Here is a 25,531-nt window from a genome sequence, read left to right on the forward strand (position 1 = left end):
AAGAAATGGAGATGAGCACGGTGTCCTAGACCTAGAGTCAGACACAACTGTCAGGGATACCATTACCTTTTGCTAAACATAAAATCAAATAATTTTGTGCAGTATTCCCTAGTGGTCACCAGGCAGTTAACGTTATAGCTCCCAAGGGACATAAAAATCCGTTGAAACGCTGCCAATCCCCAGAAGAAGAAAAACCAAAATTCATTGCGAGATTAATCTTTATTAAGCCTCACCAAAATAATACAAACAGCTATGCAAGCTTTCGAGCTCACGACAATATTTCATCAGAGAAGATTTACCAAGAACGGGGGAGAAAAGAGAGCAAGGAAAATCCTCCAGTGACATTTTAAAATTCCTGCAGGCTAAGCAGTGATTGTAAATGTGACGTGTAACCTGGGAACATGCACATTCTCAAAGCATCTGACTCAGTTCTAAAATTAACAACAGGTAAATTAGGCTTTAGAATCAGTAAGTCTGACTTCCTGTGGAACAAACAAAATGTATTTTAGAACTGAATGAATCTCCAGGTTTTCAGTTATGGGGTTCCAAAGGAATCAAAGTAAAATTTGCACCGACAAATCATGTCTAGATATCTTCCAGTACAGGTAGTCCTTGAGTTACAACCATTCGTTAAGTGAATGTTTCAATGGCACTGAAAAAAAAGTGACTTATGACTGTTTTTCACATTTAAGACCATTGCAGCACCCCTGTGGTCCCGTCATCAAAATTCAGACACTTGGCAACTGACTCATATTTATGACGGTTGCAGTGTCCCGGGGGGTCATGTGAACACCTTTTGTGACCTTCTGACAAGCAACATCAGTGGGGAAGCCAGATTCAATTAACAACTGCAGTTGATTTGCTTAACAACGGTGGCAAGAAAGGTCGTAAAATAGGACAAAACTGAGTTAGTAATGGAAATTGGGGCCTCAGTTGTGGTCGTGGATCAAGGACTACCTCCACAGTAGTGTCTCTTTTTGGAGCATATCGTGAATTTGCCAGCTTGAAGCTGGGTTGTAAGTAGCTCTGGGGAGGTCCAAATGGCCCCTAACTCATAAGTCGAGGATTACTCCTATTTTGCAGGAACCTAGAGGTGGAAAGGGAATTGGGGACATTTCATGATCCTCTGTGTCACTTTTGAAGCAATCACGAAAGAAACGTAGCTAATTTCTATTGACAAATCCTTGTGAATTTCAGCAGGAATGAAAAAAAAATTATACATAGTGGGCAGTGTTTTACCAGTGATCTATGGCAGCGTTTCAGGGAGCAGAGACCAAAGCAGTAAATTGAAAGGGGGGGTAATGGTTTTTAAAGGGTTGGGGGTGGATTGGCCTTTTCACATACACCCCCTTAAGATCCTCTTTGCATTCTTCCAAGGGGCAGGTTGCAAAACAGGCAGCAGTTTTTGCATTGCTCGGTGTCAGAGAAGTTTGAAAGGAGGGCTGCATGAAATTAGCTGAGGGCTGGAGGTGACCCCATGCCTGATCCTAAAGTACAATGCAGGTTGGACTGAAGCTAAGCTCCGGTTGATTTGATAACAGAATAACAGAATAGGAAAGGACCTTGGAGGTCTCCTAATCCAACCTCTTGATCAAGCAGGAGATCCTCTTTCAGACAAATGGTTGGCCAACCTCTTCTGAAAAACCTCCAACGTTGGAGCACCCACCACTTCTGAAGGCGTCCTTCCACTGATTAATTGTTCTCACTCTGAGGAAATTTCCCCTCCATTCTAGGTCGCTTCTCTCCTTGATTAGTGTCCATCCATCGCTTCTATTTCTGCGTTCAGGTGCTTCGGAGAATAAATCTGGATTGTAAACTAAAGATAGGGAGATTCAAAGGTGTCCTTTCCACAACAATAATGGGGTGAACGCAACCCAAATGATGTGAAAGAGGGGACAGATTGTACATTCATAGAAGACTGAGATATTGGTGGTGACCATGGCTGTTTGCTACCTCCAGAACCACAAGCAGTCTATCTTGATCCACAGTGCTGAGGAACGAATGTGGAAGAGAATAATTGCAATTCTGGACGCCTTTTTTGGTAAGCTGCTCAATTCTGGTTGACCACCATGACGAAAAGCTGCTTAAACAGACGGACCCTTGATCTGATCTAGCCTTACAGCACTTTCACCTTCCTTATGGCCCACCACATGGCCCCCTGCAATGCTACAACATTTGTTAATATGGTAGAAGAGAATATTTGGAGCTAGGGATTAAATTGTGTGGTCCTCTTTGACAGTTTGTCTGAAATTTAATCTTGGTGTTAATCTCCGTTTATCTGGGTGTTGATTGCCGGCAGAGAAGGTCTTTTGCTCTTTTGTTTCCTAAAGGGGGAAAAAAACCAGCAGCTCACCAGCAATAATACCCAGATAAGCAGAGATTAAGGGATGCGGTGGCTCAGTGGGTTAGGACACTGAGCTTATCGATCAGAAGGTCGGCAGTTTGGCGGGTCGAATCATGAGTGCCGCGTAGCAGAGTGAGTGCCTGTTACTCGTCCCAGCTTCTGCCAACCTAGCAGTTCAAAAGCACGTAAAAATGCAAGTAGAAAAATAGGAACCACTATAGTGGGAAGGTAACAGCGTTCCCTGCGCCTTTGGCGTCTAGTCATGCCGGCCACATGACCACAGAGACGTCCTCGGACAAGCATTGGCTCTTCGGCTTTGAAACGGAGATGAGCACCGGCCCCTAGAGTTGGAAACGACTAGCACGCCTGTGCGGGGGAAGCTTAACCTTTACCTTTAAGCAGAGATTAACACCAAGATCGATACTAGACCAACAATCAAGCAGTAAACGATCAACAGCCTAATCAAGGAACCACCAAGAACACTTCCACCAGCATTGACAGGGCAAGCCAGTTGTATATAACCCCACTGCTTTCTAGCACTGATAATGTTACCTAGTTGGGTGATGAAATGTCAGCAGAAAAAAAAGCCATGCTCAGCATCAAGGATCCCACAAAACTGATATCCTAATAGTATGTTTTTTAACTATCCGGTAGAATCTATCAGTGGTGGGATTCAAATATGTGAACAACCGGTTCTCTCTGTGGATGCCGCTTCCAGAAGTCCATTCTGGGCCTGGGCAACAAAAAAATTACCTACCGGTTCTGCCAAAGTGGTGCAAACCGGCTGAATCCCACCACTGGAATGTATGATCAGTGAATTACTAATTGCCAATAAATCACAAGGCCTAATGATGCATACCCTAGCGGACAAAATAGAGCAATTTACAAAAAAAGAGAAAATGCAATTGTGGGTCCTTGTAATTAAAAAAAAAGCATTGGGGGGAAAAAAAACAGAATTGATCCACAGCATCGTCCCTCCGATCAGGGGATCAGCCCTGCATCTGGAAACAAAATGAAGTGATAGTTAAATCACAGGAGGAAAAAATGGGGAAAAGAGAAAGATAAATCACCCCTTCTCCAAGTTCTACATGTGATGGAGTTTGTAGCTGCCCTAAAAACACTTCTGGAAGGGAATTGTGGGGTCAACGTGTGTGCGCATAGAAGTGGTCCTTATGTGCTTGTTTCTTAACACCCTCTGATTACTCCATTGGGAGCGACAGAAAAAGAATCGGCGTGCAAATGTGCTTTTGAAACAAGTTCAGGGTTTAGTTTTGCAATCCCCAAAATGGTCAGAGAACTACTCCGGAGAAACCGAGGCAGGTATAGGTGAGTCCTCGACTTACAACAGTTCGTTTAGTCACCATTCACAGTTACAACAGCACTGAAAAATGCAAAGGCGGCCATTTTTCACACTTCCATTGCAGCATCCCCACGGTCACGTGATCGAAATTCAGATGCTTGGCAACTGATAGGCGCTTATGACGGTTGCAGGGTCCCGGCTTCACGTGATCATCTTTTTAAAACTCTTTGACCAGTAAAGTCAGTGGGACAGCCCGATTCACTTCACAACCAAGTCACTAACTTCACAATCGCGGTGGCTCACTTAACAACTGTGGCAGGAAAGGTCGTAAAATGGGGCAAAACTCACTTAACAAATACCTCGCTTAGCAGCAGAACAGCTGGGCTCAGTTGGGGTCATAAGTCAAGGACCACCTATATTGTAATATTCCTTGCCTCCAATTTATTCCCCTTTTAACTATCTACCTTTAGGCTCTTGAGTGTCTAAGCAGCATTGGTGCAGTTGAGAAGCTACAGCCTGGCCTACTCTAGCTTGCGCAGAACAATTGCTAGGGTTACATTGACTTGATTGCCTTTAGTTCTGCGAAATGACAATTTCTGCACTACACAATTTTTGCCTGTCACAGCCTTGGCTAATCTTGAACCCTTTTCTTACAGGGCTGATAGGCTGGAGTTCAACCGGAGTCTTATAAGATTAGGACTCAGCCATTTCTTCACAGCAGTTTCTCCCATTTCTTTCTACTGATCTAATGGTATGTGTGAATGGTCTTGGGATATTGGAGGGTGGGGGGAGAGAAGAGCAGACAGAGCCGGGAGCGGTGGAGTTAAGTACACCATTAGTTTAGAATTCCTATCTTGCCACAAGCGCTCAAAGTCCAATCCCCCTCTTGAATTCTGCTGACCCTTCTCTGGTGCTAATTTAGTGTTGAACTTTAATTGATCGGGTTCTTATGTATAGGCTGGAATAAATCTTCTAGGCCAGGGCTTTTCAACCTTTTCACCCATTGTACCACTTTTAGGATATGGCAACATCCGAGTACCACCAATCGCCTAGCAAGGTGTCAAAAACTTTATGACAAAAAAAAAGGAAAGGAAAAAAGTGATGAAGTACAGGTAGTCCTCAACTTACAGCAGTTCACTTAGTGACTGTTCGAAGTTACAATGGCACTGAAAAAGTGCCCCCCAAGCCACAGCCAAGCAAGACACCTGCCTGCCTGCCCGGCGGTGCTCTTCCTCCTGTCCGAGGTTTTCATTGTTGGGGGCATTTCTGTTGAGGATTGGCAGAGGGGGTGGGGGGTGGGGGGGTGTTTGGTTTTTTATTCCCCCCATCTGCTGGGTGGTTGCAGCAGGTTTTGGCCACTTCACATGACCCTGGGACACTGTGACTGTCATAAATATGAATCAGTTGCCAAGCATCTGAATGTAAATCGCAAGACCCTGGAGATGCTGCAACATTCCAGCTGAGTGGTGCTTCTTCCGGGCTCAGCAGACATGCCAAGATCAGTGCCGAGCTCCAGCTGGAGCCTGGTGCTGATCCTGCTGCTTCCTCTGAGCCCTGACAGCCCCGCCTGCCACCGGTTCAGCTCATTCCCCTCCCACACTACCACTTTCCTAGGATGGTTGCGTACCACCTGCCAGGTGCCAATGTACCACAGGTGGTACCCGTACCACTGGTTGAAAAGCTCTGTTCTAGGCTGCAACCTCAGGGAGGTCCTGATTTTTTGTGCCTGATACCTAGGGCTTTAGAGAGATCCCCGGCTCAGATTGACTGAAAGCCCAAAAGTTCTAGGGAAAAAAAGAGAGTAGGAAGAAAGAAAGACTTGACCCACAATTCATGGTCTTCTGGAACCCTTCCCTTACTTTGACTCACATACACTCAAGATTTACCTCTTGTACTCTCTCTGTGGCATCCTGTAGGAAGACATCTACCTGCAGGGCCAGGATCTCCAGGCAGACCACGAGCCCCAGGAAATCCAGAAGGACCAATACTACCTGGAGGTCCTTTGGAGCCTTGTTGGCCAACCACCATTTCTCCTGCAGGGCCTAGGTGAGGGGGGGAAAATAAGAATTAATATTCCATCAGTCCTGGCTAATGATAAGCCGTGGCTTAAACCCACAGAAATGGGAGAAACTGCTGTGAAGAAATGGCTGAGTCCTAATCTTATAAGACTCCGTTAAGGTGGCAACATCTAGAACAGCTGGCCTTGTCCATTCTCCAAAAATACAATGAGCAGATTGGACACGCTTAGTACTTGGATGTAACATCACCAAGAAATCTGAGAGGGGACTGGAAAACTGAGCAGACAATAAAAAATGATGTATCTATGCAGACTTCTTGGTAAGATACCTGTGGACTTCAACTCCCAGAATTCCCCAGCCAGCATAGGAATTCTGGGAGTTGAAGTCTGCAAGTCATAAAAGGGCCAAGTTTAAATACCCCTGGTCTAGACATTAGGCATTAAAGCACCCCTTCTGATGATGAATGAATGAACCTTTATTGTCAAAGTACAACCATGTATACATTGAGATTGGCTGAGCCTCCCTCTCTGATGTGGAATGGGACAACTTGTCCCGGCCAATTCACCATGGCCAGCTCACCATGGACAACTCACCACAGCCGACTCACCAAAGGACAATTCAACAATTTTATTTAATTATTTAAAATAATTTGAAAATTATTTTAATTTTTGTCATTCACATTTCATTTTGTCCCTCCTTTTGCATCTTTTCTTTAATGATTCTATTCCACAATTTCTTCGGTGTTGTGTAACTTTTGTGCCGCTGTGCGTTAGCCACAGCAAGTTGGCTGGGATGAGTTGGCCATGGCAAGTTGGCTGCAGTAAGCTGGCTATGGCGAGTTGTCCTAGACTAGGGGTAGGCAACCTTGGCTCTTTTTATGACTCGTGGACTTCAACTCCCAGAATTCCTAAGCCAGCCAGGCTGAGGGGAAAGGGAGAGGTTTCCAAGCTGAGCCATGCTGGCTCAGGAATTCTGGGAGTTGAAGTCCACGAGTCATGAAGGGGCCAGAGTTCCCCTATGCTGGCTCAGGAATTCTGGGAGATGAAGTCTATGAGTCATGAAGGGGCCATAGTTCCCCCATGCTGGCTCAGGAATTCTGGGAGTTGAAGTCCACAAGTCATAAAAGGGCCAAGGTTGCCTACCCTTATCCTAGACTCTCCCTGATGACCTCTAGCTTGAACATACACACATTCAGGGAGGAGAAACCCATCATCCCTCAAGATGATTGGTTCTGCAGTTGCACTGAAGGTGGAATTAGGACAGTTTGCATAATTTTGCAATGGGACCCTGTGTACTAGGAGCATTGTTTTGCGTCCTGCAATCTGGAATAACCAAGAACATTCTTTTGGTCCAACTTTGATGTGATATGATGTCTGCATGGCAGACAGATGCAACATCATTCTTTAAAAATATGTGTTTTTGACAGAGTAGAGATCCTTACTCCTGATTTTTTTTCTTTATCTCCACGCCAGTGATGGGTAACATACCTGCTTGACCTCTTGGTCCTTCGGAAGCTTCCATCCTTTGTCCAAAAGAGCCCTTTTCTCCCTTGGGACCAGGGACACCTGATAGAGGAGAAGAGCCATTTAGATGATAGAATAACAAGGTTGGAGGGGAACCTGGAGATCCTCTAGTCCAGACATGTCAAACACAAGGCCCGGGGGCCGGATCCGGCCCGCGAAGTGGTTTCATGTGGCCTGCAAAGCCACCCTGTAAACAGTGAGGGAACGGCGCCCACTGCCTTGGCCCTGGCCCAGAGACCCTCCTTCTGCCAGAGACCCTCAGATCTGTCCCACTCCTGCCCAGGCCCCCATAGGCACCCTTGATGCGAACGATGTAGAGCTGGCCACGCCCACCCAGTAGGCCATATGCACTCTAGCCACGCCCACCCAGTAGGCCACACCCACCCTGTCCATACCCACCCGGCCCCCTGATGCTGATGCGGCCCTCAATGAAATTGAGTTTGACCAACCTGGCGGAAATGGCAAAGATCTCAGCGTACTTGAAAGACCATTCGCAACAGAGATATATTGTGGAGTGGAAAAAATGGATTGATTATATCCAGAATAAATATGGGACTAAAAAGTTTTACTTAGCATTTGAATAAGTATTGATGTGATATTTATATTGCTTGTAGTTATTTTATAAGAGTTAAAGTGCGATAGATTTAATAGTTTATTGTTGTTTGCATATGGTAGACTATGATTGTTTGTACTTTTATACCTTGTATTTAGCTCTGGGAAGTCGGGGAGGGGGGAGGGGGAGGGAGGGAGGTGTTGGGGTGGGTTGGGAAGAGGGGAGGGGGTTGGGAGGGGTTTTGTTTTGTTTTGTTAAAAATAAAATGTACTGTAAAACTTTTCAATAAAAAAAAGAAATTGAGTTTGACACCTCTGCTCTAGTCTAGTCCAACCCCCTGCCCAAACAGAAGACCCTATACCCTTTCAGACAAATGGCTGTCCAATGTCTTCTTAAGAACCCAGAAGTTGGAACACCCACAACGTCTGGAGGCAAGCCGTCCCACTGATTAATTCTTCTCGCTATCAGCAACTTTCTTCTTAGCCCTAGGTTCGATCTCTCTTTAATGATCTTTAATGAACATAACCCTGTTCATCTTCTAGTTTTGACCTCATCTCCCCACATTCTTGTCTGTACACTTCGGATGAGCAGTGGCAGAAGACCATACCAGGGATGTAGAAACAAAGGCTCTAGGTTCAGGATGTTAGATGAACTCATTCTAGCAGATACAGTGGTGTTTCCTTGGTGTGCCCCAACACTGTGTGCTGTATGTTTCCTTGATGTTTTGCGGTGGGAAAACTTGTGTTTTTGCTTGGATTGTTGTGCACCGTCTGGAGGCTGCTTACTGGGTGACCATGTAAAAATTTAAACAAACAAGCAAATATGTGTAAAGATGGGGGTGACTTAAGGTAAAAAAATTAATTAGCAGTTCTTGATACACTTGGGTGAAGCCAAATAGAGGTGACTACAGGCAAGGAATCGAGAAAATTAAAATGGCAACCACAACCATGTGCTAGAAACCACACATTTTTTATGGGTATCATGACACACACATGGCTGTGGTTGAGGTTTTTTTAAAATTTTATTCAAATACAAACAATACAACCATGATACATATAAATATAAATGAAAAACAATATAAAAAATAAAAATACTACAGTGCACCCACACCCCGGAGGCCATTTTTATTACCTATATTTCTTCTCATATAACAACTAACAATGGCTGGGGAATTCTGGGAGCTGAAGTCCACAAGTCTTAAAGTCAACAAGATTGGACATCCGGATCTATATAATCAGTGGCATCTGAGAGCAAGTAGGGTTGCTTCTAAGATGTAAGGGCAGATCATGAAAAAAAGAAAAGGCTGCATGACAAGATTTAGGCTGGTGGGTGATCTACTTTCCTAGCCAGCCAATTAAATCAGCAACTTTGACTCTGACCTACAAGCTGAAGTGAAAACATCACCAAGGGAACTTAAATGTCTGTTCTTGCTGTTGGAGATTTTTTTTTTCTTGCTGAAGTCATCTTCTCGGGATCTAAGAATAACCCAGTGGTATCCAAAATAAGAGAAGGGAGGGGGGGCATGGATTGATCCTCAAATGGAGGCTTAATCTTTGAATTAATGCAAAGAGGCTCCTATTTGCAATAAAATGGAGAGTTGTGTCTTCTCGAAATGGGTAATTTTTTTTTAGCTTTGAGTCAATATGGGACCAGCTCAAATACTTCGACCACCAAATGAGAAGAGAGGACTCATTGGAAAAGACCATGATGTTGGGAAAAGATGGAAGGCAAAAGGAGAAGGGGACAGCAGAGGAGATGGTTAGATGGTGACATCGATGCAATCAGCATGGATTTGGGAGATTCCAGGAGACAGTGGAGGACGGGGAGGGGGCTGGCATCTGTGGTCCATGGGATTGTGAAGAGTGGACATGACTTAGCATCGGAACAACAAGAAGAAGATGGGGGGGGGAGAGAGAGAGACCAAAATAGGTGGTGCTGCTTAGCCACCCCTCCCCCCGGCGTGCTTCTGAAGATGCAGGAATGAACTAATTCAAAAATAAAACCAATGGGGATGCACTTGCCTGCTCCCAACAGTATCTGCAGACAAGAACAAATACGGAAGATGAAAAATCACAGTGTAAAGGCTTTCTCTTCTACCATTAAAGTTTAATGAAGAGATGACTAGGGGTGACGTGATAGCAATCTTCCAGTATCTCAGGGGCTGCCACAAAGAAGAGGGAGTCAAGCTGTTCTCCAAAGCACCCTGAAGGCAGGACAAGAAGCAACGGATGGAAACTCACCAAGGAGAGAAGCAACCTGGAACTAAGGTGAAACTTCCTGACAGTGAGAACAATTAATCAGTGGAACAGCTTGCCTCCAGAAAGTGTGGGTGCTCCAACACTGGAGGTTTTTAAGAAGAAATGGGACAGCCATTTGTCTGAAATGGTACAGGGCTTCTGCTTGAGCAGAAGGTTGGACTAGAACAGGGGTAGGCCACCTTGGCTCTTTTATGACTCGTGGACTTCAACTCCCAGAATTCCTGAGCCAGCCATGCTGTGGGGAAAGGGAGAGGTTTCCAAGCTGAGCCATGCTGGCTCAGGAATTCTGGGAGTTGAAGTCCACGAGTCATGAAGGGGCCAAAGTTCCCCTATGCTGGCTCAGGAATTCTGGGAGTTGAAGTCCACGAGTCAGAAAAGAGCCAAGGTTGCCTATCCCTGGACTAGAAGATCTCCAACGTCCCTTTTGTTCTGTTCTGTTCCTCCTCTTGTTTTCCCCCACCACAACACTTCTGTTCTTGTACCTCTTTCTCCTGGATATCCATCTCTTCCTGGAAGTCCAGGCACTCCCATTTCTCCTCTTTCCCCTTTCATGCCAGGGAAACCGGTAAGACCAGCTGGTCCCGGCTCTCCAGCCTTCGGTTCGTCCTCCCAGATGGGGACAGGTTTCCGCGATTGTTCGTGAACGAAAGTGTCAAACTTCAACACATGAGCTGAAGAAGAAGAATGGAAAGTCATGAGATTTTTCTTCTTGCCTCCCTACCCAAACTCTTCTGCTTCCTGCATTTGCTGAAGTCCTTTAGCCAAATCTTTTCAAAAACCAACAATAGGCTTCCCCCCCCCCAGATCTATACAATCAATTTCCAGTTGAGCATGATTCTGGTCAATATCAGGTAGTCCTCCACTTATGACCACAATTGAGCCCAAAATTTCTGTTGCCAAGCAAGACAGTTGCTAAGTGAAATTTGCCCCATTTTACCACCTTGAATACAGGTGCCAGTGCTGCAAACATTGAGATGTTTTTGCACTGACAATATAAGAGGCAGCCTTTTGCTTTAACTGTTTGGCTTTCAATCACTAAAGCGCGGGAGGAATTCAACCCGGATGTTTTGAGAAGATAAGGGATAGCGCGCTTCAGAAGGGAAGTGAAATTTCCTGTGTTAAACTAATTGGTGAATGTGATTCATGACGTGTAATTAAGGGAGGGAATTCTGTATGATATGATGTGTCAAGGGGAGGAGAATTCAGATTCTGGCATCCATCCATGAGTGCCGATGCTTCGTTCTCATTATTATAGACTTTTTAGAATAAACAATCATGCAATGTTCTTTGATCTGTCTCATTAATCGGAACCATGACAACAGGTAGCCCTTGACTTACAACCATTTGCTTAGTGACCATTTTTCACACTTATGATCGTTGCAGCATCCACGTAGTCGTGCAATGAAAATTCGGATGCTTGACAACTGGCATGAATTTACGAAGGTTGCAGTGGCCCGGGGTCATGTGAACACCTTTTGCGACCTTTTGATGCTCGAAGTCAACAGAGAAACCAGATTCGCTTAACAACCATGTCACTAATTTAACAACTGCAATGACTCACTTAACAATTGTGGCAAGGAAGGATGTAAAATGGGGTAAAACTCACTTAATAATTGTCTTGCTTAGCAGTGGAAATTTTGGGCTCAGTAGCCGTCATAAATTGAGGACTCTCTGTAGTCAGAACTAGGGAAATTGAAATTCAGATTCTAAATCAAGGAAGATGCATCTGTTGGGGGGGGTTGGCGATATAAGAAGCTGCAGGAAGGAAAAAGGATCATCTTTTATTTTAAAAAAGAACCAATTAAATAGAAGGCTGTCTAACTAATGCACACTTGGCAGTTCTACAGAATCTGAAAATCTGGAAGGAACAAGGATCATTTGTGATGAGTGAGTAACTTTTAATGGGTAATTCCAACATTTGACTGTATGAAATCAAGCTGAGGGCATGGACAGGCCAGATATAGAATATAGAAACAAGTAATCGGCTATGTGACCTCTTGGTTGGTCTACTGCAATTTGCCCTACATGGGGCTGCCTTTGAAGATCACCTCTCTCCCTAGATTGATCTGTCAAATTGTCACCAGTGGATAGATCTTTCTTTCTTTCTTTCTTTCTTTCTTTCTTTCTTTCTTTCTTTCTTTCTTTCTTTCTTTCTTTCTTTCTTCCTTCCTTCCTTCCTTCCCTCCCTCCCTCCCTCTCTCATTTCTTTTTTCCACATCCTTTCTTTCTTTCTCTTTTTTCTTTCTTCCTTCCCTCCCTCCCTCATTTCTTCTTCCCATGTCTTCTTTCTTTCTTTCTTTCTTTCTTTCTTTCTTTCATTCTTTCTTTCTTTCTTTCTTTCTTTCTTCCTTCCTTCCTTCCTTCCTTCTTCCTTCCTTCTTCTCATGTCTCCTTCCTTCCTTCCTTCCTTCCTTCCTTCCTTCCTTCCTTCCTTCCTTCCTTCCTTCCCTCCCTCCCTCCCTCTCATTTCTTTTTTTCCACATCCTTTCTTTCTTTCTTTCTTTCTTTCTTTCTTTCTCTTTTTTCTTTCTTCCTTCCCTCCCTCCCTCATTTCTTCTTCCCATGTCTTCTTTCTCTTTCTTTCTTTCTTTCTTTCTTTCTTTCTTTCTTTCTTTCTTTCTTTCTTTCTTTCTTTCTTTCTTCTTTCCCTCCCTCCCTCCCTCCCTCATTTCTTCTTCCCATGACTTCTTTCTTTCTTTCTTTCTTTCTTTCTTTCTTTCTTTCTTTCTTTCTTTCTTTCTTTCTTTCTTTCTTTCTTTCTTTCTTCTGCATAGAAAGTAACAATATCTAAATGATATCGAGACAGTCTGAAAACATACTTGTATTGTTTGACAGTTTTTTGTCTATTTACTAGACAGTGAATCTCTATATATGATTACATAAGGATTTTTCATCGGAGGAGGGAATAATTATAGCTTGTAATTCATTCAGTTGCCTTCCCTTGGGGGACGGGGGGAGTGGGGTGGAGGACTATCATGTAGTCTAATTCTCTCAGGCCTTGGGGAGAGATAGCAATTTCCATCTGAGGATTATTCAGAAAAGCATAACCAATTTCAGTTCCTCCTCAGCGTAAACATAATGTTTGGAAACATCCCAAGTTGGTTGGTCTTGAAGGTGCCATTAGAATCAGTACAGGTAGCCCTTGATTTACAACCTTTGTTTAGTGACTGTTCAAACTTACAACGGCACTGGAAAAAGTGACTTATGACCGTTTTTCACACTTACAACCACTGCAGCATTCCCCATGGTCACATGATAAAAATTCAGACACTTGACAACTGGCTCATATTTATGACGGTTGCAGAGCCCCGGGGGGGTGGTGGTCATGTGATCCCCTTTTGCCACTTTCTGAGAAGGAAAGTCAATGGGAAAACTTTACACTTTACAACTGGAGTGATTCATTTAACAACTATGGCAAGAAAGGTTGTAAAACGGGGCAAAACTCCCTTAACCGCTGTCTCGCTTAGCAATGGGAATTTTGGGCTCAATTGTGGTCATAAATCGAGGATTGCCTGTATATATTTTATTGCATAGACTACGCAGCTCTGCTTTCTAACTTCCACAGTTAGCACCTATTTTTTCCCCCCAAATCTTGGCAGGAGTATTTTCCTACCGTTGCCATCAACCCCTCTTCCCTAACTGAGCCACAAGTTCTTTGCAGGGAACTCTGAGTCTGTTTCAAAGTTAAGTTCTTTTTACTATGCAGCACCGTGCAATCTCAACTGACTTGTAGAATGAAATCCAATCTTCGCTGCGTTCCTTTTCGATTAGCGGTGATGGGCACACCATTGGAAGACCAGAGTGGGCCCAGTTCATCCTCGAGAAGGACTATTTATATAGTTGCTAAGCATCGACACTGACGGCACGTTAAAAAAAAAGCAATTGTGTTCTTGCGGGATCATCGGTCAGGCAAATTTGCATTCAGAACCAGGCTGCAGCAAACAAGCAACACTCTTAACCTCAACTGAGCATGGAGAAGCACAAAAGAGAGACGCCTTTTGATTGCATGTAATTCTCTTATTCATAGGTTGAAATGCAATGATGTTTTCGGCAGCCTGTAGCTCATTCCCTTCCCTTTTTCTCAGTAATAAAACAAGCAGGGAAAATCTGCCATCAAATTGGGCATCAGTGTCAGGACCCACCCCAAACCACGTCTCAGGAAGACAAAATTCTTGGAGTCAAATCTATTCCAGAAAGAATCTTTACTATGACATGCTTGGTTGTAGGAAACAAGACAGGACTTAATATTATTCCACAAAGTAAACCCTTATAAAGAGTTCCTGGTTTAACCCCCCTTGACCCCATTTGGTCAGTCCCCCATCCTTTATCTCGTATCATCCCTCTCGTGGGAAAAAGGAACTTAGGACCCTTCATGTTTATTGCTCTCTTCCGTGACAAAAGCCAGATGCTAGCCCCCCCCTTTTGTTTCCCTAGTTCAAAAGGCTTCTCCTTTCCTTTGAAATGCCTAATACCGGTTCAATACACATCTATTCTCTTCTCTTCGGGAGATGGCAGAATCCATGGAATAATGTTTGAAACATTCCATTTATGAATATGATATAAATGGATTCTGACAATCAGTGCCACAGATAGCCAGAGCTGATTGCTTTCAGACAGTGTTCTCTTGACACACTAAACTGATCACTCCTATGCTATACCACAGCTAATTGATGCAGCCCAGGAGCTCCACCTTACTTTCTCTCTCAAACAGCTCTGGATTTGTTTGACGCTAAACTATTTTCCTGCCGATCATCTAAACTCCTGTATGTTGTGAAATCATCCTTCTCAGATGAAACCCTAAAGAGGTCTTGTAAAAAAAGAGATGTCTCTAGAACAGTGTTTATCACTTAGCAACCTTAAGATGTGTGGAGATCAACTTTATTCTGGGAGCAGATGTGATGACACTGCTCTAGGAGGAAGGAAGGAAGGAAGGAAGGAACTGCAGTGTATGCCTCCCAGCATACACAAAGGACAGCACAGCAGGAGGCTGATGGTGCAGATCAGCAGAGGGGTTGGACAGCTCCGGGCGATAACTGCTCACTCAGGATAAGCCTAATGAGTTAAGCTGTTGACAGCCCCAGGCATGGTCAGCCTGGTGGGAAGCCAGGATCTACACCCATTGTCACCTGCACTGGCAGGAAGCCCAGGTTTGAACTGATTGGATGCCATCCACCTGGGCAGGTATAAATAGACGCCAGGCTTCCCTGTTTCCCCAGTTCGTTCTGTTCAGAATAAACTCATCTTTACCCCAGCTCTGTGTCCGTCTCTATGTGAAGCACGCAACTTTACAGGAAGGAAGGAAGGAAAGAAGGAAGGAAGGAAGGAAGGAAGGAAGGGAGGGAGGGAGGGAAGGAGGGAAGGAGGGAGGAAGGAAGGAAGGAAAAGGGGAGGAGGAGAAGAAGAAGAAGAAGAAGGAAGAGGAGAAGGAAAAAGAGAAGGAAAAGGAGAAGAAGTAGAAGCAGAAGGAAGGAAAAGGAGAAAGAGAAGGAGAAGGAGATGTATAGATTAAGTTTCGGCGGTGATGGTGCATTACTGGAAAACCTCAAAGAACAGGTCAGGGGCTGGAGAGAATCTATCATGCAGTTACTAAGAACTGATAGTGCATAATTTAAACTGGTGGTGCGTAATTTGAAAAAAAAATCAATTTTCCCCCAGTGGCTCAGGATGCTATACTTAGCATCCCAGCTTCCTATCTCTCCATATAGCAATAGGTTGGTTATTACAAAGAAACATAGAGAGCTTCCGTGGTTTAAGACAGGCTGGAATCTGCATCTCCCCAGTTGAGTTTAAAGGCCTTACTTGCTACATCACATCAATGTTCAAAAGTAATTAGTTTCCCTGGGTTACACGTAGATTCATATATCAGTTACTTCCCTTTTTTTTCCTTCACAGCAACCACCCATGTGACGGATTAGGTGGAAGGAGAGGGACCTACTGATCCAAGGGAGCTTCCATGATTGACAGGGCACTAGAATCTGGGTCTCTCCAGTTGTTGTCTTCATCCCTCTACTACCTTGACTTTCATTCGTTCCTTTAAGTTTACTTGGTTTATTTTACATTTTTGATCAGAAGTCTGAATCTTGCCTCTGTTGTGATTCAGGGTCAGCCTGTGGGTTCGGCAGTTGGGTTGGACGACTCAGAGGAGGAGGAGGGGGGTGTTGAAGAGCTTGCTGAGGGGATTGGACAGCTTGATGAGAGCCCCCATCAAGGCTCCTCTCATCTGGTCACGATGCAGACCCAGCTGTGTGAGCCTGACAGCGTGGATGAAGATGACCCACAGCTGGCCCTGTTCAAGGACGCCCGACGCAGGAGGCAGTCAATCAGGAGTAAACAGAGGAAGGCAATGGGGCACCTCGGAAGGAGGCAGAGAGAGGCCACGCCCTGAACTGTATTTAAGGGGAATGTGTGGGAGGGCTGGTTTGCTGAAGGCAACCGCTTGGATTGTTCCTGCTTCTTAGCTCATGTTTTATGGTTGGTGTCTTGTCTTGCTCTGTTTTATGTGAATAAATTTGGCAGGCTTTATTCCAGCCTCTTGCCGTTTGTAAAGGGGTCGTCCCTGCTTTTGCTGCAGGGCCGGTAGCAGGCTGGTACAGAACAGCCTCATATTGCTGAAGAGAGAGACAGAAGAAGCCCTACCGGTAAACAAATGAAATTAGAGGGATCCTCGACTTAACAACGGTTCATTTAGTAACTGTTCAAAGTTACAGTGGACTTAGGACCGTTTTTCACGTGACCCTTGCAGCATCCCCGCGGTCACTGTGATCAAAATTCAGACGCTCGGCAACTGTTTCATATTGGTGACGGTTGCAGTGTCCTGGGGTCAGGTGATTCCCCTTTTGCAACCTTCTGACAAGCAAAGTCAACGGGGGAGCTGGATTCATTCAACAACTGTGTTACTAAGTTAACTGCAGTGATTCACTTAACAACGGTGGCAAGAACGGTCATAAAATGGGGCAAAACCCACTTAACAAATTGTTCAAATTTGGGGATCAATTGTGGTTGTAATTTGAGGGCTACTTGTAATTGATCTAGAGACGGATAATAATAATAATAATAATAATAATAATAATAATAATAATAATAATAATAATAATAATAATAATAATAATAAGAAGAAGAAGAAGAAGAAGGAGGAGGAGGAGGAGGAGGAGGAGGAGGAGGAGGAGGAGGAGGAGGAGGAGGAGGAGGAGGAGGAGGAGGAGGAGGAGGAGGAGGAGAAGGAGAAGGAGGAGAAGGAGAAGGAGAAGAAGAAGAAGAAGAAGAAGAAGAAGAAGAAGAAGAAGAAGAAGAAGAAGAAGAAGAAGAAGAAGAAGAAGAAGAAGAAGAAGAAGAAGCCGATATGTAAATTGATCAGCTTGCATGGTGCAGAAGCCCTGCAAGGCTTCTGAACTCATTATCCAGTCCACCGACAGGACACACACCTTGCCGTTCATCTCACACCTCATCTACAGCAGATCCTACACACAAAGCAGCTGCAGAGTGAAAGTCAGAGGTAAGATTTTACGCTGGGATATACTTACACTGGATCAGACGCTCACAAGCTTGGTTTACCAGATGATAAATAGTAGACAAGGACTGTGCTTCACCCTGGGTGGAAAGAGAAGACAGCCACTTTGGTCAACTGGTTGAGGCACCAAGCTAGAAAGCAAGAGATGGTGAGTTCTAGTCTTGCCTTAGGCAGGAAAGCTATCTGGGTGACTTTGGGCCAATCACCAGGAGATTGGGAGTTCTAGTCCCACCTTAGACATGAAAGCCAGCTGGGTAACTTTGGACCAATCACCAGGAGACTGTAGCTAAGACAGGACTGGAACTCACTGTCTCCTGGTGATGCCTACAGTGGAACTAAAATTCATGGTCTCCTGGTGATAGGGCTGAAGTCACCAAGCTACTTTCATGCCTAAGGTGGGACTAGAACTCACCCTCTCCTGGTGATTGTCTTAAGTCACCCAGCTAGCTTTCATGCCTAAAGCAGGCTAGAACTCACAGTCTCCTGGTGATTGGCCCAAAGTCACCCAGTTGGCTTTCGTACTTAACACAGCCTAAAACTCACAGTCTTCTGGTTTCTAGGCCAGCACCTTAACCACTACACCAATGTTGATATGTTTGTGATATTTACTTCTTATTTTCTCGCCCCAGTTGTATTTAATTTTGTGTAAAAACAGTATATTGACCCAAGAGGTATCATGCAAAATTAGATAGTTCAGTACAAGCTCATCTTGAAGTGGAATCTCTTTATTTTATAGCACACGCCAGTTTGGCTATGCGTGTTCCTTACAGAAGATAAAAGAATAATCAAATGACTGAAAACAATTTGAAAGTAAGCTGGGCCATAAGCCATAAAAACTGACCATAAAATATTATGATTATCCATTTTCATGCCAATATGAGTTTTTATGGATTATAGCTACGTTTATGATTTTTCAACAGCTTGATTATTCCCTTGAGAATGCAAATACACAAAAGGAAATGTTGTAGGACATTAAGAGATGCATTTTGAAGGACGGTCTTTTTTATTCAGTCCCCAAAGAACAGCCGCTGGAAGGTGACTTCGCAAAATATTCAGGAATTAATCCCTATCTGATGGTAAGATTCTCTTCTAGTCATTTTAAACATCAGACCGCTTTGATTAAATGTCTGTTCAGGATCATGTGGCAGCAATTGCATTTAGATTGCCTGTTATTCTGAGAAACAAATGACAAACATAACATTCCCGGAGCAATTTGGGGAAAAGTCAAGAGAAGGAAAAGATGAGGTTTAAAATATTAATGCTGGATATCAGGGTTTGCAAAGAAGTCTCAAAGAGAAAGAAATAGAAAATTCAGGTAGTCCTCAACTTACAACCATTCGTTTAGTGCCATTCGGAGTTGCAACGGCACTGAAAAAAGTGACTTATGACCAGCTTTCACACTTACGACCGTTGCAGCTGATCAAAATTCAGACGCTTGGCAACTGGCATGTATTTATGACAGTTGCATGTCATGTGATCACCATTTGTAAACTTCCCAGCTGGCTTCTGACAAGCAAAGTCAAGGGCAGGGATAAGCAACCTTGTCTCTTTTATGACTCGTGGACCTGAACTCCCAGCCAGGAATTCTGGGAGTTGAAGTCCACGAGTCATAAAAGAGACAATGTTGCCTACCCCTGGTCAAGGGAGAATCCAGATTCGCTTACTGACTGCATGGTTTACTTAACAACTGAATGATTCGCTTAACAACTGTGGCAAAAGTTCATAAAATGAGGCAAAACTTACTTAGCAACTACCTTGCTTAATAAGAGAAATTTGGGGCTCAATTGCAGTCGTAAGTCAAGAACTACCTGTCTTTAGTCCATTTCTGTTGCTCACTATAGGGAGGTCTACAAGATGGAGGGTGTGCCAGTGGGATCAAAGCTTCGTCCCTTTTGTACATGCAAATAGAAAATAGATGCCCAACATCTTCTCTGTTTTGACCCCTCCCTTATAGATGCTGGTGGAGCAGTGGGCTGATGCCTCCTTAAGTAACACCAGCTGCCTGCAATTAGTGCAGGTTCTCATCCCACCAGGCTCAAGGTTGACTCAGCCTTCCATCCTTCCGAGGTAGGTAAAATGAGGACCCAGATTGTTGGGGGCAATAAGCTGACTTTGTAATAATGCCGCTTGGGGTGTGTGTGTGAAAGCCCTAATAAACAGGCATATACATAGAATGAAGACAACTGCTAAGCTTGTAAGCCACCCTGAGTCTTCGGAGAAGGGCGGGATATAAATGTAATAATAATAATAATAATAATAATAGTGCTACCATGGATGGTCTATTCTGGTTTTATAAGTGTTGGGAATTGCCAAGAATTGCTAGATGTGGCTATGTGCCAAAAGCTAAATAAATTAACAATTGGACATCTTCCTCCAATTAAAATAAAAGATGAGGATCATTTTAGGAAGACTATTTTCTCAACAGTTTCCCTTTCAGGTATCATACCTTTGTAGCAACCTCTTTGATTGTACAGACAATCAAATAAATTTGACAAGAATGCCAAATAAATTAATAGGACATCTGCAGGGATGGCGGTTGGGAGTCAAAGCAGTGGGCCCAATTATGTGATCAAAGATTTGCCCTTCTTGACATCTCCTACGGACACCCCTGCTAATGGGTATTTCTCATCTTTTTTCACAGTATTATTTGGATAAAATTTACTATCTTTTTCTACATTTTTAAAATTTTTATTCCTTTTATTATTTTAGAAGCAACTTAAGGCAGCAAACATACCTAATACTCTTTCTTCCTCCCATTTCTCCCACAACAACTCTACAAGGTGGGTTGAGCTGAGAGAAAGTCACCCAGCCGACTTTTCAGCCTATGGTGGGACTAGAACTCCCAGTCTCCAGGTGATTGGTCCAAAGTCACTCAGATGACTTTCCTGCCTAAGGTGGGACTAAAATTTTCAATCACCTGGTGATTGGCCCAAAGTACCGGTAGCTAAATTTACCTGAATTCGGAGAACCGGCTGGCTTCTGAAAGTCCAGTCTAGTCCTCGGATACCTCCCAGGCCTAGAATGGCCCACCAGAAGTGCATGGATACCACTTCCGGAAGTCCATTCTAGACCTCGGAGGCCTGGAGGAAGCCTCCCAGGCCTAGAACGGCCCACCAGAAGTGCATGGATACCACTTCCAGAAGTCCATTCTAGGCATTGGAGGCCTGGAGGAGGCCTCCCAGGCCTAGAATGGATCACCAGACGTGCATGGATACCACTTCCGGAAGTCGATTGGAGGCATTGGAGGCCTGGAAGACGCCTCCCAGGCCTAGAACGGCCCACCGGGAGTGCATGATGCCACTTCCGGAAGTCCATTCTAGGCAACAGAGGCCCAGGCCTGCATCCCATAATAGAACAGGTTGTTCAGGTATTTGAATCCCACCACTGCCAAAGACACAGCTGACTTTCCTACCTAAAACTACAGTAAAAGGTAAAGGTAAAGGTTCCCCCACACGTGCGTGCTAGTCGTTTCCAACTCTAGGGGCCGGTGCTCATCTCCGTTTCAAAGCCGAAGAGCCAGCGCTCATCCGAGGATATCTCCGTGGTCATGTGGCCGGCATGACTAGACGCCAAAGGTGCACGGAACGCTGTTACCTTCCCACCGTAATGGTCCCTATTTTTCTACTTGCATTTCTACGTGCTTTCGAACTGCTAGGTTGGCAGAAGCTGGGACGAGTAACAGGTGCTCACTCTGCTACACGGCACTCAGGATTCGACCCGCCAAACTGCCGATCTTCTGATCAACAAGCTCAGCATCCTAACCCACTGAGCCACCGCGTCCCTTAAAACTACAGTAGATCTCATCATCTCCTGGTTTCTAGACCAGCATCTTAACCACCACAGCAAATGAAAGAAATGTGCATATATTGAACCAGATAATTATATATATATTGATTCCACTATTCTTGTGTTTAAAAAGTGGATATAAATCAATTGCATAGACCCTCACTTAAAATTTAATTAAAAATATTATTTATTTTTATTTATTTATTAATTTAATTTATATACCGCCCTTCTCTCAAGAGACTCAGGGCGGTGAACAGGGCAATACATAAAAATAGGATACAAAGAAAGTTGCCTAGAGATGTGGTGGTTTATTTTGTAAAAAGGGAAATTAGAGATGAAGTTATACAAGCTGCCTATGATACCAAAGTTGTGATTGCTGGTCAAGAAGTTTTGGTTCTAAAAGAAATTCCTCCAAAGATTTTAAAGAGAAGGAAGGATTTTATTTTTCTTGTGCACGAGCTCAAAAATAGGATACAAAAATTAAAATTATTAAAACATAATTAAACAATGCCCATAAATAATACAGATTTAAAATTGAAGTAGTAATAAAATCCCACCCCGTCCCATCAGGCCAGGCCCGCTTGTTTAAAAAGATGGGTTTTAAGATCGCGCCGGAAGGAGCGGAGATCGGGCGCCATCCGGAGCTCTACCGGAAGATGGTTCCATAAATCCAGTGCACCCACAGAGAATGCTCTCCCCCTGGGGGCCACCAGTCGGCATTCTTTGACCGGCGGCACCCTGAGGAGGCCCTCTCTGTGGGATCGTACTGGGCGGAGGGAAGTTGACGCCGGCTGCAGGTGCTCCCCAAGGTATTCTGGACCCATGCCATGGAGGGCTTTGTAGGTCATAACCAACACCTTGAACCTCACCCGGAAGACAACTGGCAACCAATGCAGCTCGCGGAGCAAAGGTGTAACACGGGAGTATCGGGAAACCCCCGATACAACTCTCGCGGCTGCATTCTGTACCAGTTGGAGCCTCCGAGTGGTCTTCAAGGGTAGCCCCATGTAGAGAGCGTTGCAGTAATCAAGACGAGAGGTCACGAGCGCATGAGTGACCGTGCGCAAGGCATCCCGGTCTAGATAGGGCCGCAACTGGCGCACCAGGCGAACCTGGGCGAACGCCCCCCTAGTCACAGCTACAATATGGTCTTCTAAGGAAAGTTGTGCATCCAGGAGGACTCCCAAGTTGCGAGCCCTATCTACAGGAGGTAATGACTCACCCCCCATAATGAGGGGTGGGATATCCTGAATATCACGGGATGCCGGTACGTACAGCCACTCCGTCTTGTCAGGGTTGAGACGAAGCCTGTTCCTCCCCATCCAGACCCGGACCGCCTCCAGGCACCGGGACATCACGTCGAGGGCATCACTGGGGTGGTTTGGGGTCGAAATGAAAAGTTGGGTATCATCAGCATACTGATGATACCCAACTCCAAAACCACGAATGATCTCACCCAGCGGTTTCATGTAGATGTTGAACAGAAGGGGCGAGAGGACCGACCCCTGAGGGACTCCACAAGCGAGAGGCCTCGCGGTCGACCTCTGCCCCCCTGCCAACACCGACTGCGAACGTCCCAGGAGATAGGAGGAGAACCACTGAAGAACCGTGCCTCCCACTCCCAATCCCCTGAGACGCCGCAGCAAGATACCATGGTCGATGGTATCGAAAGCCGCTGAGAGGTCTAATAGGACTAGAACAGAGGAGTATCCTCTATCCCGAGCCCTCCAGAGATCATTCACCAGCGCGACCAATGCCGTCTCCGTGCTGTACCCGGGCCTGAAGCCCGATTGGTACGGGTCTAGATAATCCTTAAAGTCCTTAAATGATTATCAAGGAACATCAGAGAAGCAACAGAGACTCACTTTCTCCCCCCTTTCTCCTTTTGGACCAGGAAGCCCCTGGAGGAAAAAACAAAAACATTATTATCTTCAAGCTATTAAAAAAAACCAATTATATGTATCTATATCTTGATAAAAGATCTATAGCTTTTCAGGTTTGTTTCTTCTCTAGAGGAAAAATGCTTTCCTATAGATAACAGGCAACATTCCCAAATATAAAAATGCTGCATCCAAAATGTAAATCATTTCCTTATATAGTACTATGCATGCTCATAGCTGCTTTGGAGAGAAAAATCATGAAAAACGTGAATTGCTAAGGGCGTCTTCAAGGAGAACCCCCTGGGAATGCAACACGGAATTCTGTATGGGAGTAAAATTAGGGTATCAATAACCAGCTGGATCTAGCCCCTCCTCTACCCATCCACTTTCTTTCAGAAATCCCTCTGCAGCTCTGCATTTGTGCATACAATCTTCAAGCAACGTTGAGTCAAACAAAACTTTATGATACCAGTAAAGGAGAATATTTGTAGCTCAGGGTTGAAATGAGAGGTCCTTGGTACTCTCTGAGCTTGGTTGCTTTCTTGCAGACGTTTCATAAAAATAACCTGGTTTTGAATGTTAATAAAACATTGGAGAACATTGTCGATTTTAGAAAAAGCCGGCATAGTCGTACTCCACTTTGTACCAAGGCTGCAGCTGTAGAAGTGGTCAATAATATTAAGTACCTGGTGGTGCAGATAACTAACAATCTGACTTGGTTTCTTCATACGTTATTTTTAATGAAGCATGCAAACCAACATTTGCATTTCTTGCTTCAGATGAAAGCACATCTTTCTCTTTCTGTTCTGGCCACTTTTTACAGAGACACGATTGAGAGTGTTTTAACAAACTGCATCACTATATGGTTTGGTGGTAGCAGAACCTCAGACAGATGTTCCATACAGAGAGTGGTAAGGACAGCTGAGAAGATTATTCAGGACACTGCTTATAAGCACTTAGAACTTGAAGCATTGTTAGAGACCCTACACACCCACTTCACAATGTGTTGTGTTGCTCTTTCTCGCTTTGTTAGCTGAGAAGCAAGGGAGATATGTGTTAAGTGTTTGTTAAGTATCCCGTGTTTGGGGCCTAGCAAGGTATTCTAAATACTTAACAAACACTTAACACATATCTCCCTTGCTTCTCAGCTAACAAAGAGAGAAAGAGCCAGTGGCCTAAAGGTTAGAACAATTGCCTAATGTGCAATCGGCCCAGGTTCGAATCTCAGAAGGGTATGGCTGACTGATGAGAACAAATAAGTTTGAAAAGGCCATATCAGTCTCCCTTTAATTCTTTGTTAGCAATCCAAAAAATTTACACAAATATGAGCTGTCACTGTTGTGACTACTGCCATATGGATGGCCATGTGTGTGTGTGTGTGTGTGTGTAATTTTTTTTAGATTGCTAACAAAGAATTAAAGGGAGACTGATATGCATTTCACACTTATTTGTTTTCATCAGTCAGCCATACCCTTCTGAGATTCGAACCTGGGCTGATTGCACATTAGGCAGTTCTTTTTACCTCTAGGCCACAAGCTCTATCTCACTTTGTTAGCTGAGAAGCAAGGGAGATATGTGTTAAATGCTTGTTAACTATTTAGATTACCTTGCTAGGCCCCAAACATGGGACAAATCTTTATTTCCTGTTTCAGCCTAACCGAAGGCCATCGACAGGGCCATATCTCCCTTGCTTCTCAGCTAACAAAGTGAGATGGAGCTTGTGGCCTAGAGGTAAAAACAACTGCCTAATGTGCCCAGGTTCGAATCTCAGAAGGGTATGGCTGACTGATGAAAACAAATAAGTTTGAAATGCATATCAGTCTCCCTTTAATTCTTTGTTAGCAATCTAAAAAAATTACACAAATATGAGCTGTCACTGTTGTGACTACTGCCTGTCGATGGCCTTCGGTTAGGCTGAAACAGGAAATAAAGATTTGTCCCATGTTTTCTGAGGTTTTCGCAGGTGTTTGTATCTTTGGTCATTCGGGTTTTTCCCCACGTAGAAAAAAATCTCCAGTGATGGAGCGTCAACGATTTCTGGCGATCAAACTGGTCAGTCCTAGAGGAGATCAACCCTGACTGCTCTTTAGAAGGCCAGATCCTAAAGCTAAAACTCAAATACTTTGGCCACCTAATGAGAAGGAACGACTCACTGGAGAAGAGCCTAATGCTGGGAAAGATTAAGGACAGGAGAAGAATGGGACGACAGAGAACGAGGTGGCTGGATGGAGTCACTGAAGCGGGAGGCGTGAGCTTAAAGGGACTCCAGAAGATGGTAGAGGACAAGAAGGCCTGGAGGAACATTGTCCATGGGGTCTCAATGGGTCGGACACGACTTCGCAGCTAACAACAACAACCACAA

General features: G+C 44.4%; 1 protein-coding gene across 1 annotated transcript in view; it reads right to left on the reverse strand.

Annotated features, from left to right (window-relative positions):
• Window positions 1–248: 248 nt before the first annotated feature.
• Window positions 249–25,531, reverse strand: part of COL20A1 (collagen type XX alpha 1 chain) — a gene marked incomplete at its 5' end in the record, with an annotated part of 168,770 nt that continues 143,487 nt past the window's right edge. The window contains 6 exons of the mRNA XM_083358223.1: window positions 249–3,345; window positions 5,531–5,686; window positions 7,150–7,227; window positions 10,479–10,667; window positions 17,517–17,583; window positions 23,155–23,190. Coding sequence (XP_083214349.1) covers window positions 3,326–3,345; window positions 5,531–5,686; window positions 7,150–7,227; window positions 10,479–10,667; window positions 17,517–17,583; window positions 23,155–23,190 — 546 coding nt within the window. The 3' untranslated portion in view covers window positions 249–3,325. The remainder of the gene's footprint in view (window positions 3,346–5,530; window positions 5,687–7,149; window positions 7,228–10,478; window positions 10,668–17,516; window positions 17,584–23,154; window positions 23,191–25,531) is intronic.

This window comes from Vipera ursinii (genome assembly GCF_947247035.1).
Source record: "Vipera ursinii genome assembly, chromosome: 3".
In the NCBI taxonomy this organism is placed as follows: Eukaryota; Metazoa; Chordata; class Lepidosauria; order Squamata; family Viperidae; genus Vipera; species Vipera ursinii.